We start from the raw sequence: 16,181 nt of genomic DNA on the forward strand, positions 1-16,181 counted from the left end.
AACCCTAACCCTAGTTTGAAACCCTAGTTGGAAACCCTAACCCTTGTTAGAAACCCTAGTTGGTAACCCTAACCCTAGTTTGAAACCCTAGTTGGAAACCCTAACCCTAGTTTGAAACCCTAGTTTGGAACCCTAACCCTAGTTTGAAACCCTAGTTGGAAACCCTAACCCTAGTTGAATACCATAACCCGAGTTTGGAACCCAAATGGGTAACCCTAACCCTAGTTTGAAACCCTAGTTGGAATCCCTAGCCCTAGTTTGAAACCCCCTGTTGGAAACCCTAACCCTAGTTTTAAACCCAAGTGGCTAACCCTAACCCTAGTTTGAAACCCTAGTTGGAAACCCTAACCCTAGTTGGAAACCCTAACCCTAGTTTGAAACCCAAATGGGTAACCCTAACCCTAGTTTGAAACCCTAGTTGGAAACCCTAGCCCTAGTTTGAAACCCTAGTTGAAAACCCTAACCCTAGTTGATAACCCTAACCCTAGATTGAAACTCAAGTGGCTAACCCTAACCCTAGTTTGAAACCCTAGTTGAAAACCCTAACCCTAGTTTGAAACCCTAGTTGGTAACCCTAACCCTAGTTTGAAACCCAAGTGGCTAACCCTAACCCTAGTTTGAAACCCTAGTTGGAAACCCTAACCCTAGTTTGAAACCCTAGTTGAAAACCCTAACCCTAGTTGATAACCCTAACCCTAGATTGAAATTCAAGTGGCTAACCCTAACCCTAGTTTGAAACCCTAGTTGGAAACCCTAACCCTAGTTTGAAACCCTAGTTGAAAACCCTAACCCTAGTTTGAAACCCTAGTTGGTAACCCTAGTTGGTAACCCTAACCCTAGTTTGAAAGCCAAGTGGCTAACCCTAACCCGAGTTTGAAACCCTAGTTGGAAACCCTAACCCTAGTTTGAAACCCTAGTTGGAAACCCTAACCCTGGTTGAATACCCTAACCCTAGTTTGAAACCCTAGTTGGAAACCCTAACCCTAGTTAGAAACCCGAGTTGGTAACCCTAACCCTAGTTTGAAACCCAAGTGGCTAACCCTAACCCTAGTTTGAAACCCTAGTTGGAAACCCTAACCCTAGTTTGAAACCCTAGTTGGAATCCCTAGCCCTAGTTAGAAACCCTAGTTGATAACCCTAACCCTAGATTGAAACCCAAATGGGTAACCCTAACCCTAGTTTGAAACCCTAGTTGGAAACCCTAACCCTAGCTTGAAACCCTAGTTGGAAACCCTAACCCTAGTTTGAAACCCTAGCTGGGAACCCTAACCCTAGTTTGAAACCCTAGTTGGAAACCCTAACCCTAGTTGAATACCCTAACCCTAGTTTGAAACCCAAATGGGTAACCCTAACCCTAGTTTGAAACCCTAGTTGGAATCCCTAGCCCTAGTTAGAAACCCTAGTTGATAACCCTAACCCTAGATTGAAACCCAAATGGGTAACCCTAACCCTAGTTTGAAACCCTAGTTGGAAACCCTAACCCTAGTTTGAAACCCTAGTTGAAAACCCTAACCCTAGTTTGAAATCCTAGTTGGTAACCCTAGTTGGTAACCCTAACCCTAGATTGAAACCCAAATGGGTAAACCTAACCCTAGTTTGAAACCCTAGTTGGAAACCCTAACCCTAGTTTGAAACCCTAGTTGAAAACCCTAACCCTAGTTTGAAACCCTAGTTGGTAAACCTAGTTTGTAACCCTAACCCTAGTTTGAAACCCAAGTGGCTAACCCTAACCCGAGTTTGAAACCCTAGTTGGAAACCCTAACCCTACTTTGAAACCCTAGTTGGAAAGCCTAACCCTAGTTGGAAACCCTAACCCTAGTTTGAAACCCTAGTTGGTAACCCTAACCCTAGTTTGAAACCCTAGTTGGGAACCCTAACCCTAGTTTGAAACTCTAGTTGAAAACCCTAAGCCTAGTTGAATACCCTAACCCTAGTTTGAAACCCAAATGGGTAACCCTAACCCTAGTTTGAAACCCTAGTTGGAACCCCTAACCCTAGTTGAATACCCTAACCCTAGTTTGAAACCCAAATGGGTAACCCTAACCCTAGTTTGAAACTCTAGTTGGAAACCCTAACCCTTGTTAGAAACCCTAGTTGGTAACCCTAACCCTAGTTTGAAACCCTATTTGGGAACCCTAACCCTAGTTTGAAACCCTAGTTGGAAACCCTAACCCTAGTTGATAACCCTAACCCTAGTTTGAAACCCTTGTTGGAAACCCTCACCCTAGTTTGAAACCCTAGCTGGGAACCCTAACCCTAGTTTGAAACCCTAGTTGGAAACCCTAACCCTAGTTGAATACCCTAACCCTAGTTTGAAACCCTAGTTGGGAACCCTAACCCTAGTTTGAAACCCTAGTTGGAAACCCTAGCCCTAGTTAGAAACCCTAGTTGGTAACCCTAACCCTAGTTGAATACCCTAACCCTAGTTTGAAACCCTAGTTGGGAAACCTAACCCTAGTTTGAAACCCTAGTTGGAAACCCTAGCCCTAGTTAGAAACCCTAGTTGGTAACCCTAACCCTAGTTTGAAACCCAAATGGGTAACCCTAACCCTAGTTTGAAACCCTAGTTGGAAACCCTAACCCTTTTTAGAAACCCTAGTTGGTAACCCTAACCCTAGTTTGAAACCCTAGTTGGAAACCCTAACAATAGTTTGAAACCCTAGTTTGGAACCCTAACCCTAGTTTGAAACCCTAGTTGGAAACCCTAACCCTAGTTGAATACCATAACCCGAGTTTGGAACCCAAATGGGTAACCCTAACCCTAGTTTGAAACCCTAGTTGGAATCCCTAGCCCTAGTTAGAAACCCTAGTTGGTAACCCTAACCCTAGTTTGAAACCCAAGTGGCTAACCCTAACCCTAGTTTGAAACCCTAGTTGGAAACCCTAACCCTAGTTTGAAACCCTAGTTGAAAACCCTAACCCTAGTTGATAACCCTAACCCTAGTTTGAAACCCTTGTTGGAAACCCTAACCCTAGTTGACAACCCTAACCCTAGTTTGAAACCCAAGTGGCTAACCCTAACCCTAGTTTGAAACCCTAGTTGGAAACCCCAACCCTAGTTGAATACCATAACCCGAGTTTGGAACCCAAATGGGTAACCCTAACCCTAGTTTGAAACCCTAGTTGGAAACCCTAACCCTTTTTAGAAACCCTAGTTGGTAACCCTAACCCTAGTTTGAAACCCTAGTTGGAAACCCTAACAATAGTTTGAAACCCTAGTTTGGAACCCTAACCCTAGTTTGAAACCCTAGTTGGAAACCCTAACCCTAGTTGAATACCATAACCCGAGTTTGGAACCCAAATGGGTAACCCTAACCCTAGTTTGAAACCCTAGTTGGAATCCCTAGCCCTAGTTAGAAACCCTAGTTGGTAACCCTAACCCTAGTTTGAAACCCTTGTTGGAAACCCTAACCCTAGTTGACAACCCTAACCCTAGTTTGAAACCCAAGTGGCTAACCCTAACCCTAGTTTGAAACCCTAGTTGGAAACCCTAACCCTAGTTGATAACCCTAACCCTAGTTTGAAACCCTTGTTGGAAACCCTAACCCTAGTTGATAACCCTAACCCTAGTTTGAAACCCAAGTGGCTAACCCTAACCCTAGTTTGAAACCCTAGTTGGAAACCCTATCCCTAGTTTGAAACCCAAATGGGTAACCCTAACCCTAGTTTGAAACCCTAGTTGGAAACCCTAGCCCTAGTTAGAAACCCTAGTTGGTAACCCTAACCCTAGTTTGAAACCCAAGTGGCTAACCCTAACCCTAGTTTGAAACACTAGTTGGAAACCCTAACCCTAGTTGATAACCCTAAACCTAGTTTGAAACCCTTGTTGGAAACCCTAACCCTAGTTGATAACCCTAACCCTAGTTTGAAACCCAAATGGGTAACCCTAACCCTAGTTTGAAACCCTAGTTGGAAACCCTAACCCTAGTTAGAAACCCTAGTTGGTAACCCTAGTTTGAAACCCAAGTGGCTAACCCTAACCCTAGTTTGAAACCATAGTTGGAAACCCTAACCCTAGTTGATAACCCTAACCCTAGTTTGAAACCCTTGTTGGAAACCCTAACCCTAGTTGATAACCCTAACCCTAGTTTGAAACCCAAATGGGTAACCCTAACCCTAGTTTGAAACCCTAGTTGGAAACCCTAACCCTAGTTGGAAATCCTAACCCTAGTTAGAAACCCTAGTTGGTAACCCTAGTTTGAAACCCAAGTGGCTAACCCTAACCCTAGTTTGAAACCCTAGTTGGTAACCCTAACCCTAGTTTGAAACGCAAGTGGCTAACCCTAACCCTAGTTCGAAAGCCTAGTTGGAAACCCTAACCCTACTTTGAAACCCTAGTTGGAAAGCCTAACCCTAGTTGGAAACCCTAACCCTAGTTTGAAACCCTAGTTGGTAACCCTAACCCTAGTTTGAAACCCTAGTTGGGAACCCTAACCCTAGTTTGAAACCCTAGTTGGAAACCCTAGCCCTAGTTAGAAACCCTAGTTGGTAACCCTAACACTAGTTTGAAACCCAAGTGGCTAACCCTAACCCTAGTTTGAAACCCTAGTTGGAAACCCTATCCCTAGTTTGAAACCCAAATGGGTAACCCTAACCCTAGTTTGAAACCCTAGTTGGAAACCCTAGCCCTAGTTAGAAACCCTAGTTGGTAACCTTAACCCTAGTTTGAAACCCAAGTGGCTAACCCTAACCCTAGTTTGAAACCCTAGTTGGAAACCCTAACCCTAGTTGATAACCCTAACCCTAGTTTGAAACCCTTGTTGGAAACCCTAACCCTAGTTGATAACCCTAACCCTAGTTTGAAACCCAAATGGGTAACCCTAACCCTAGTTTGAAACCCTAGTTGGAAACCCTAACCCTAGTTAGAAACCCTAGTTGGTAACCCTAGTTTGAAACCCAAGTGGCTAACCCTAACCCTAGTTTGAAACCCTAGTTGAAAACCCTAACCCTAGTTTGAAACCCTAGTTGGTAACCCTAACCCTTGTTTGAAACACAAGTGGCTAACCCTAACCCTAGTTCGAAACCCTAGTTGGAAACCCTAACCCTACTTTGAAACCCTAGTTGGAAACCCTAACCCTAGTTTGAAACCCTAGTTGGTAACCCTAACCCTAGTTTGAAACCCTAGTTGAAAACCCTAACCCTAGTTTGAAACCCTAGTTGGAAACCCTAACCCTAGCTTGAAACCCTAGTTGAAAACCCTAACCCTAGTTCGAAACCCTAGTTGGAAACCCTAACCCTACTTTGGAACCCTAGTTGGAAAGCCTAACCCTAGTTGGAAACCCTAACCCTAGTTTGAAACCCTAGTTGGTAACCCTAACCCTAGTTTGAAACCCTAGTTGGGAACCCTAACCCTAGTTTGAAACCCTAGTTGGAAACCCTAGCCCTAGTTAGAAACCCTAGTTGGTAACCCTAACCCTAGTTTGAAACCCAAGTGGCTAACCCTAACCCTAGTTTGAAACCCTAGTTGGAAACCCTAACCCTAGTTGGAAACCCTAACCCTAGTTTGAAACCCAAATGGGTAACCCTAACCCTAGTTTGAAACCCTAGTTGGAAACCCTAGCCCTAGTTAGAAACCCTAGTTGGTAACCCTAACCCTAGTTTGAAACCCAAGTGGCTAACCCTAACCCTAGTTTGAAACCCTAGTTGGAAACCCTAACCCTAGTTTGAAACCCTAGTTGGAAACCCTAACCCTAGTTGATAACCCTAACCCTAGTTTGAAACCCTTGTTGGAAACCCTAACCCTAGTTGATAACCCTAACCCTAGTTTGAAACCCAAATGGGTAACCCTAACCCTAGTTTGAAACCCTAGTTGGAAACCCTAACCCTAGTTAGAAACCCTAGTTGGTAACCCTAGTTTGAAACCCAAGTGGCTAACCCTAACCCTAGTTTGAAACCCTAGTTGAAAACCCTAACCCTAGTTTGAAACCCTAGTTGGTAACCCTAACCCTTGTTTGAAACACAAGTGGCTAACCCTAACCCTAGTTCGAAACCCTAGTTGGAAACCCTAACCCTACTTTGAAACCCTAGTTGGAAAGCCTAACCCTAGTTGGAAACCCTAACCCTAGTTAGAAACCCTAGTTGGAAACCCTAGCCCTAGTTAGAAACCCTAGTTGGTAACCCTAACCCTAGTTTGAAACCCAAGTGGCTCACCCTAACCCTAGTTTGAAACCCTAGTTGGAAACCCTAACCCTAGTTGGAAACCCTAACCCTAGTTTGAAACCCAAATGGGTAACCCTAACCCTAGTTTGAAACCCTAGTTGGAAACCCTAGCCCTAGTTAGAAACCCTAGTTGGTAACCCTAACCCTAGTTTGAAACCCAAGTGGCTAACCCTAACCCTAGTTTGAAACCCTAGTTGGAAACCCTAACCCTAGTTTGAAACCCTAGTTGGAAACCCTAACCCTAGTTGATAACCCTAACCCTAGTTTGAAACCCTTGGTGGAAACCCTAACCCTAGTTGATGACCCTAACCCTAGTTTGAAACCCAAATGGGTAACCCTAACCCTAGTTTGAAACCCTAGTTGGAAACCCTAACCCTAGTTTGAAACCCTAGTTGGAAACCCTAACCCTAGTTGATAACCCTAACCCTAGTTTGAAACCCTTGTTGGAAACCCTAACCCTAGTTGATAACCCTAACCCTAGTTTGAAACCCAAATGGGTAACCCTAACCCTAGTTTGAAACCCTAGTTGGAAACCCTAACCCTAGTTTGAAACCCTAGTTGGTAACCCTAGTTTGAAACCCAAGTGGCTAACCCTAACCCTAGTTTGAAACCCTTGTTGGAAACCCTAACCCTAGTTGATAACCCTAACCCTAGTTTGAAACCCAAATGGGTAACCCTAACCCTAGTTTGAAACCCTAGTTGGAAACCCTAACCCTAGTTTGAAACCCTAGTTGGTAACCCTAGTTTGAAACCCAAGTGGCTAACCCTAACCCTAGTTTGAAACCCTAGTTGGGAACCCTAACCCTAGTTTGAAACCCTAGTTGGAAACCCTAGCCCTAGTTAGAAACCCTAGTTGGTAACCCTAACCCTAGTTTGAAACCCAAGTGGCTAACCCTAACCCTAGTTTGAAACCCTAGTTGGACACCCTAACCCTAGTTGGAAACCCTAACCCTAGTTTGAAACCCAAGTGGCTAACCCTAACCCTAGTTTGAAACCCTAGTTGGAAACCCTAGCCCTAGTTAGAAACCCTAGTTGGTAACCCTAACCCTAGTTTGAAACCCTAGTTGGAAACCCTAACCCTAGTTTGAAACCCTAGCTGGGAACCCTAACCCTAGTTTGAAACCCTAGTTGGAAACCCTAACCCTAGTTGAATACCCTAACCCTAGTTTGAAACCCAAATGGGTAACCCAAACCCTAGTTTGAAACCCTAGTTGGAATCCCTAGCCCTAGTTAGAAACCCTAGTTGGTAACACTAACCCTAGTTTGAAACCCAAGTGGCTAACCCTAACCCTAGTTTGAAACCCTAGTTGGAAACCCTAACCCTAGTTTGAAACCCTAACCCTAGTTTGAAACCCTAGTTGGAAAGCCTAACCCTAGTTGGAAACCCTAACCCTAGTTTGAAACCCTAGTTGGTAACCCTAACCCTAGTTTGAAACCCTAGTTGGGAACCCTAACCCTAGTTTGAAACCCTAGTTGGAAACCCTAGCCCTAGTTAGAAACCCTAGTTGGTAACCCTAACACTAGTTTGAAACCCAAGTGGCTAACCCTAACCCTAGTCTGAAACCCTAGTTGGAAACCCTATCCCTAGTTTGAAACCCAAATGGGTAACCCTAACCCTAGTTTGAAACCCTAGTTGGAAACCCTAGCCCTAGTTAGAAACCCTAGTTGGTAACCCTAACCCTAGTTTGAAACCCAAGTGGCTAACCCTAACCCTAGTTTGAAACCCTAGTTGGAAACCCTAACCCTAGTTGATAACCCTAACCCTAGTTTGAAACCCTTGTTGGAAACCCTAACCCTAGTTGATAACCCTAACCCTAGTTTGAAACCCAAATGGGTAACCCTAACCCTAGTTTGAAACCCTAGTTGGAAACCCTAACCCTAGTTAGAAACCCTAGTTGGTAACCCTAGTTTGAAACCCAAGTGGCTAACCCTAACCCTAGTTTGAAACCCTAGTTGAAAACCCTAACCCTAGTTTGAAACCCTAGTTGGTAACCCTAACCCTTGTTTGAAACACAAGTGGCTAACCCTAACCCTAGTTCGAAACCCTAGTTGGAAACCCTAACCCTACTTTGAAACCCTAGTTGGAAAGCCTAACCCTAGTTGGAAACCCTAACCCTAGTTTGAAACCCTAGTTGGTAACCCTAACCCTAGTTTGAAACCCTAGTTCAAAACCCTAACCCTAGTTTGAAACCCTAGTTGGAAACCCTAACCCTAGCTTGAAACCCTAGTTGAAAACCCTAACCCTAGTTCGAAACCCTAGTTGGAAACCCTAACCCTAGTTTGAAACCCTAGTTGGAAAGCCTAACCCTAGTTGGAAACCCTAACCCTAGTTTGAAACCCTAGTTGGTAACCCTAACCCTAGTTTGAAACCCTATTTGGGAACCCTAACCCTAGTTTGAAACCCTAGTTGGAAACCCTAGCCCTAGTTAGAAACCCTAGTTGGTAACCCTAACCCTAGTTTGAAACCCAAGTGGCTAACCCTAACCCTAGTTTGAAACCCTAGTTGGAAACCCTAACCCTAGTTGGAAACCCTAACCCTAGTTTGAAACCCAAATGGGTAACCCTAACCCTAGTTTGAAACCCTAGTTGGAAACTCTAGCCCTATTTAGAAACCCTAGTTGGTAACCCTAACCCTAGTTTGAAACCCTAGTTGGTAACCCTAACCCTTGTTTGAAACACAAGTGGCTAACCCTAACCCTAGTTCGAAACCCTAGTTCGAAACCCTAACCCTACTTTGAAACCCTAGTTGGAAAGCCTAACCCTAGTTGGAAACCCTAACCCTAGTTTTAACCCCTAGTTGGAAACCCTAACCCTAGTTGATAACCCTAACCCTAGTTTGAAACCCTTGTTGGAAACCCTAACCCTAGTTGATAACCCTAACCCTAGTTTGAAACCCAAATGGGTAACCCTAACCCTAGTTTGAAACCCTAGTTGGAAACCCTAACCCTAGTTAGAAACCCTAGTTGGTAACCCTAGTTTGAAACCCTAGTTGGAAACCCTAGCCCTAGTTAGAAACCCTAGTTGGTAACCCTAACCCTAGTTTGAAACCCTAGTTGGTAACCCTAACCCTTGTTTGAAACACAAGTGGCTAACCCTAACCCTAGTTCGAAACCCTAGTTGGAAACCCTAACCCTACTTTGAAACCCTAGTTGGAAAGCCTAACCCTAGTTGGTAACCCTAACCCTAGTTTGAAACCCTAGTTGGTAACCCTAACCCTAGTTTGAAATCCTAGTTGGGAACCCTAACCCTAGTTTGAAACCCTAGTTGGGAACCCTAACCCTAGTTTGAAACCCTAGTTGGAAACCCTAGCCCTAGTTAGAAACCCTAGTTGGTAACCCTAACCCTAGTTTGAAACCCAAGTGGCTAACCCTAACCCTAGTTTGAAACCCTAGTTGGAAACCCTAACCCTAGTTGGAAACCCTAACCCTAGTTTGAAACCCAAGTGGCTAACCCTAACCCTAGTTTGAAACCCTAGTTGGAAACCCTAGCCCTAGTTAGAAACCCTAGTTGGTAACCCTAACCCTAGTTTGAAACCCTAGTTGGAAACCCTAACCCTAGTTTGAAACCCTAGCTGGGAACCCTAACCCTAGTTTGAAACCCTAGTTGGAAACCCTAACCCTAGTTGAATACCCTAACCCTAGTTTGAAACCCAAATGGGTAACCCAAACCCTAGTTTGAAACCCTAGTTGGAATCCCTAGCCCTAGTTAGAAACCCTAGTTGTTAACACTAACCCTAGTTTGAAACCCAAGTGGCTAACCCTAACCCTAGTTTGAAACCCTAGTTGGAAACCCTAACCCTAGTTGGAAACCCTAACCCTAGTTTGAAACCCAAATGGGTAACCCTAACCCTAGTTTGAAACCCTAGTTGGAAACCCTAGCCCTAGTTAGAAACCCTAGTTGGTAACCCTAACCCTAGTTTGAAACCCAAGTGGCTAACCCTAACCCTAGTTTGAAACCCTAGTTGGAAACCCTAACCCTAGTTTGAAACCCTAGTTGGAAACCCTATCCCTAGTTTGAAACCCTAGTTGGAAACCCTAACCCTAGTTGATAACGCTAACCCTAGTTTGAAACCCTTGTTGGAAACCCTAACCCTAGTTGATAACCCTAACCCTAGTTTAAAACCCTATTTCGTAACCCTAACCCTAGTTTTAAACCCTAGTTGGAAACCCTAACCCTAGTTAGAAACCCTAGTTGGTAACCCTAGTTTGAAACCCAAGTGGCTAACCCTAACCCTAGTTTGAAACCCTAGTTGAAAACCCTAACCCTAGTTTGAAACCCTAGTTGAAAACCCTAACCCTAGTTTGAAACCCTAGTTGGTAACCCTAACCCTAGTTTGAAACACAAGTGGCTAACCCTAACCCTAGTTCGAAACCCTAGTTGGAAACCTTAACCCTACTTTGAAACCCTAGTTGGAAAGCCTAACCCTAGTTGGAAACCCTAACCCTAGTTTGAAACCCTAGTTGGTAACCCTAACCCTAGTTTGAAACCCTAGTTGGAATCCCTAGCCCTAGTTAGAAACCCTAGTTGGTAACCCTAACCCTAGTTTGAAACCCAAGTGGCTAACCCTAACCCTAGTTTGAAACCCTAGTTGGAAACCCTAACCCTAATTTGAAACCCTAGTTGGAAAGCCTAACCCTAGTTGGAAACCCTAACCCTAGTTTGAAAACCCCAAACCAAGTTTGAAACCCGAGTTGCTAACTGTAACCCTACTTTGAAACCCTAGTTGGAAACCCTAACCCGAATTTGAAACCCTAGTTGGAAACCCTAACCCTAATTTAAAACCCTATTTCGTAACCCTAACCCTAGTTGGTAACCCTAACCCTAGTTTGAAACCCTAGTTGGAAACCCTAACCCTAGTTTGAAACCCCTTGTTGGAAACCCTAACCCTAGTTTAAAACCCTATTTGGTAACCCAAACCCTAGTTTGAAACCCTAGTTGGCAACCCTAACCCTAGTTTGAAACCCTAGTTGGTAACCCTAACCCTAGTTTGAAACCCTAGTTGGAAACCCTAACCCTAGTTTGAAACCCTATTTGGTAACCCTAACCCTAGTTTGAAACCCTAGTTGGAAACCCTAACCCTTGTTTGAAACCCTAGTTGAAAACCCTAACCCTAGTTTGACGCCCTAGTTGAAAACCCTAACCCTAGTTTGGGTTTCAAACTAGGGTTAGGGTTACAAACTAGGGTTAGGGTTTCCAACTAGGGTTGCAAAGTAGGGTTACAGTTAGCAACTCGGGTTTCAAACTTGGTTTGGGGTTTTCAAACTAGGGTTAGGGTTACCAACTAGGGTTAGGGTTTCAAACTAGGGTTAGGGTTTCAAAGTAGGGTTTCAAACTAGGGTTAGGGTTTCAAAGTAGGGTAATAAACTAGGGTTAGGGTTTCCAACTAGGATTTCAAACTAGGGTTAGGGTTACCAACAAGGGTTAGGGTTTCCAACTAGGGTTTTAAACTAGGGTTAGTGTTACCCACTTGGTTTTCAAACTAGGATTAGGGTTACCAACTAGGGTTAGGGTTTCCAACTAGGATTAGGGTTTATATATATCTGAATCTTTCAGAGGAATAAATCGTCGACGAGCAAAATGCTACGAAACGTCAAATACGCAAAGAAATGTGTGCAAAAGTTGGCGCTCGAATCCGGCCAATCGGAGCCTGACCTTGGGGTGGTAGGCGTGGCAAGACTCGGGTCGCCTGCGCACTTTCTGCGACTTCATCCGGTTGCACTTGACGGTGGCGTTATGTTGGCTGCCGTCAAGGAAAAAGTGGCGCCGAGCTGTCGCTTTGCGTGAGGCGGCCAGTAGGTGGCGGCGCCGCAGGCCTGAGCGGCCAAAGGATATATTTGATCTCTTTGGGCTCCAGCGGGATGGCGCCGTACTGGCGGGAGCAGTCGCAGTTGGCCTCCGTCACCACCACCAGCAAGTTGCTGTCCGGGACCCGCTGCACCACAAACATCCTGCCAAGGCGACACAGGCAAACGCCCAAAAACTGGCACGACACTCGCTTATGAGCCATATTCAAATACAGCTGCGTAGTAGGCCTACGTGTTGAGCAAAGAACTGACTGAGGTTGTGTTTCTAAAAGGACGCAATGGGGATTTTGCTGTGTACTTTTGGCAGCGTCCGCATTTGATGATGCTGTTTGCCTCCTTGACGGACACGTCGTACAAGAAGCCAGGATAAGCCGTCTCGCACGGAACCAGAGCCTCCACCTTCTTCTGCTTGTGAGCTGCGCACGCACGCGCACACGCACACACACGTGCATAGAAATACAATCAAATCCAGCAGGTGGTGTGCTGATGTTATGTCGATGTTGAACTCACAGGTGTGATATCCAGCCTTGGCTGAAATGATGGTGATGATGATGATGGTCGCATGGATGATGATGATGATGATGATGTTGTCATTGTTGCAAAACATGAATATAGTGATGACAAGAAGCACACAAGAACACCCCCTACAGAACTGTTTTTTTTTTTCTTTGGAATACAGCACTGGCTTGAGACACGAGCGGTCAAGCCAGCTCACTTCACAAAAATAGACACGCAATTAGATCTTCTTTATCCTCTGCGTAGAATTGTATTACAGCAATTTAGCGAGTTGGAGTGTCGCCTTCATCTTGTTGGTTGGTGTTGACGTGTGAAATACTGCCTCCTGGTGGCCAAGGCAGGCACACCACAAGGAGCAGCACACAGAATTGAATTGCCGCACCAAATACAACTCTTGAATTCTTTGCAGTATGTTTCATAATGTTTTTTAGAAGGAACAATATTGGAAATTGCTCGTCTTCTTAATTAAAAAACAAACAAACATTTTTTGGAGGGGTCAGGGCTTCATTTCATGTCAATGTGGAAAGATGATTTGTGTGTTTTCTTTTTTTTTTTTTTCTTCGAGTTATGAGCATGGTCATGGAACACATTCCGCTCGTATGTCAAGGCACATCTGTATTATCGTAGCATGATGAAGATTGATCGATTACCGTCCACGAAGTAATCCGAGTGCCACAAACCGCACAGGTTGAAGTCCAACATGAACCTTGGGAGACACACACATACGGACAAATTTTACTCCACAAAGTCCAAAGGCAGACGTTACGCTCGATGACGTCGTTTTAGACGAGATGAGACATTGTTGACAGCGACCATCAAGCCAGTCAAGGGATGGCACCTCAGTCGAGGAGGGCAAAGGAGATGAATTCTTCAATGAAGAAAGTTTTTGGTGATCAAAAGATGCGACAAATACGCTCAGGCTGTCGTGAAACAGCCAGAGAGCGAAAATCTGCATTTAACGGAAGCTCATCATAATTGCATTGGAAAAAAATATTTTGTTTACAAACATAAAAAAATCTTGAATATAAAATCTCCACTAAAATCTCCCTCAAAAATAAACGAAAAAAAAAACAAAACATATATTACGAATAATTTTTTTTTTTCAATTAGATAAAAAGTCAGTGAATTAGTGAAGCGAAGCAAATGCAGGTCTCGGCTGTCTATCATCCAAGTGACTGGTTTGACGGAAGGACAAGAGTGGGCAGAAAAAACATTCTGGTTCCTCACATGAGCGCGTTGGAAAAGATCCACCGGACGATGGCCGCCAGGTTGTAGAATGGCTGCAGCCACAACAACAACAACAACAACAACCACAACAACAAAAACAACAGTCAACATTGCCAGCTTCCATCACAAAGAGTCAACAGTCGCAAACGAATTTCCACCAGCCGCTCGCAAGGCTTCAACACCAAACTGGGCTCCTCGGACAATTTATTAGGTACACCGGGATGTTTTCAGCTCATCATTCATCAGCCCTTTCATTTTGTACTTTTGAGTCGGGATGCGTCGAGGAGCCGACAGCGCCGCGTGTGCGCGTGTCGCGTTGCGTGCTCTTTGGAATTTCTTGAATTTTGCGTTGGAATGTTTGTGTGGCGCGGCGCACTGACGCTGAGCAGAGGCCTGGGAGCGCTGCTGGCGTGATGATGGCTGTTCTTGCACATGGCCTGGTAGTCGAACAGCGACACTCTGCAAACGCAACGCCGGACATTGCGTCAACAATAACGCGGCCACGAATTGCACACGCGCGCGCACAGCCCACGCACACGCAAACATAATTAAAACAAGAAAAAAAAAAAAATATATATATATATATATATATATCATCATTATATGAAAAATTCAGAATCTCATAAGAATAAGGTCGGATTTTTTTGAGTGGTAGAAGTTGACAAAAATAATAATAAAAACTTTTTAAATACATCTTTTAAAATTGAAAATAGGTACTCACCCTGAAAAAATTGTGTTTTTCTTTAAAGAAAAAAGTTTTTTATTTTTTCCATGAAGAATTTGAAATCTTTTAAGAGTAAGTCACAATTCAAGCCTGCGTGTGTGTGTGTGTGTGTGTATGTGCGGGCGCCTTTGCACGGAAACTGACTTTTTGTACATTCCCATCTTGATGAGCGTTGCCATGACAGCACCATCCACCTCACCCATGAAGCGACCCACCTGAAAAAAAAAGAAAAGAAAAAGGCCAAGCGGCGTCAAAACGTCAAAATCGGCAATTTGTCAGCATCCGTAAGTAGAAAAACACTTGATTTTTGATAGAATTGAATTATTTTGTGGACTTAATACGATGATGGCGGTGAATAACGTGTTTTGGTAATCTTAACTCGTGTGTGTGTGTGTGTGGGGGGGGGGGGGTTTGTGCGTGCGTGTGTGTGTTAATGGCCGAGGTTAATCTTCTGTGAGATGGCCAGCTGTCACCCTAACCAATCAAATGATGACATGATGACATCGCATTCCATCGGCGCGAACACTCGTGCGTGTGTGTGCGGTCAGCGTTGAAGGTGAGCGCGAAGGTCCTTCGGCTGATCCAGCGCTAACAAGTAGGCGAGCAAATCCTGCCTCATCATCCAGATGTTGCTTTTTTTTGCCGCCGCCCACCGGAAATAATCCTCCTCACTTTGACCTGTGACCTTTGACCTCTCACCTCCTTCCTCTCCTTGGACAGCAGGATGAACCCGTGGTTGTCCACCAACAGACACCTCAGATCCTGAAAGGACATCACGTCAGCGTCATGGCAACGGCGGGTCACGTGACGCCTTTGTCAAAGATGCATTTCAATGACCAAAACAGCGGAGATGGAGAGAGAGGAGAAGCGGCAGTAAAACAGGCCAAAATCCAAATGTCAGCGGTTACGGGACTTTTTTCATACAAGGTGTGGTGAACCAAAAAGTGTGTCATGTGACATGCCGTGTGACGCGACTTACGTCGCTTTCACAGCTGAGGGGACACAATCCTTCCACGTTTGAACACTGGCGTGTGCGCAAGGGGGTCAACAAACAAAGTCAATTGATTAGGGACACGCTGTACCAACGGCGGCGAAGAGACGATTGAAGACACAAAGGAGGAAACACTCACGTCTGTGTCGCTCGGCTAATAGGAAAAAAAGAGACAAGGAATGATTAGAAATTCAGTTGTGCTCCTTTGTGTAGTGTCACTATTTGCCTCTGGGGGCAGCACTGAGACGTGACATGAAATTAAAGTCTTCTTGATATAACTTTTACAGTTAAAAATGCAAATGAAAAATATAGATAACAATTCTTTAATAAACACTGAGAAACCTCCAATACGCGTTTTCATGAAAAAAATAAAACGAGTGCCAAACCGCGAGTATGATGTGGGGGGGGACCCCCACATTTGAATAAGTTAGTGTAGTAATACACTCCCCCCCTTTTGGAAGTAAAGAGAGAAGTCAGTAATCAGAAGCTGTCAGCTTTCATTAAGCACCGCCTACCTCGCATCTGCCACACAAACAGCTGTGTGTGTGTGCGTGCGTGTGGGTGTGTGCGTGCGCGCGCGCTCAGTCACCTGCTTGGTGATGGCCCAGAAAGTCTTCTCCAGTAAGTCCAAGGACATCTGCAGGCCCACAGCTAAAAATAGAACACACACAAACCCACAGAGTCAGTGATGGCGTCAAAACAAAAGGCTGTCAAAGTTAAACTATGGAGATGAATTTCAAAGTTACAACGCGTTTAAAAA

The 16,181-nt window shown here is 44.6% G+C and overlaps 1 protein-coding gene across 6 annotated transcripts in view; it reads right to left on the reverse strand.

The window, feature by feature from the left end:
• Positions 1–16,181, reverse strand: part of LOC147149325 (voltage-dependent calcium channel subunit alpha-2/delta-4-like) — a 49,790-nt gene that overhangs the window by 9,003 nt on the left and 24,606 nt on the right. For 2 of the 6 annotated variants that reach the window (XM_086027955.1, XM_086027954.1), the window contains 12 exons: positions 16,011–16,072; positions 15,561–15,575; positions 15,410–15,454; positions 15,130–15,192; positions 14,575–14,645; positions 14,087–14,165; positions 13,707–13,759; positions 13,130–13,185; positions 12,474–12,494; positions 12,216–12,379; positions 11,987–12,139; positions 11,812–11,889 (listed from right to left, as the gene is read on the reverse strand). In XM_086027955.1, the coding sequence (XP_085884081.1) occupies positions 11,812–11,889; positions 11,987–12,139; positions 12,216–12,379; positions 12,474–12,494; positions 13,130–13,185; positions 13,707–13,759; positions 14,087–14,165; positions 14,575–14,645; positions 15,130–15,192; positions 15,410–15,454; positions 15,561–15,575; positions 16,011–16,072 (860 nt within the window). The remainder of the gene's footprint in view (positions 1–11,811; positions 11,890–11,986; positions 12,140–12,215; positions 12,380–12,473; positions 12,495–13,129; positions 13,186–13,706; positions 13,760–14,086; positions 14,166–14,574; positions 14,646–15,129; positions 15,193–15,409; positions 15,455–15,560; positions 15,576–16,010; positions 16,073–16,181) is intronic. The other 4 variants (XM_086027958.1, XM_086027959.1, XM_086027957.1 and 1 more) reach the window with 3 other exon arrangements.

This window comes from Filicampus tigris, chromosome 4 (assembly GCF_054856515.1).
Source record: "Filicampus tigris isolate MCC_2025a chromosome 4, RoL_Ftig_1.0, whole genome shotgun sequence".
NCBI lineage: Eukaryota > Metazoa > Chordata > Actinopteri > Syngnathiformes > Syngnathidae > Filicampus > Filicampus tigris.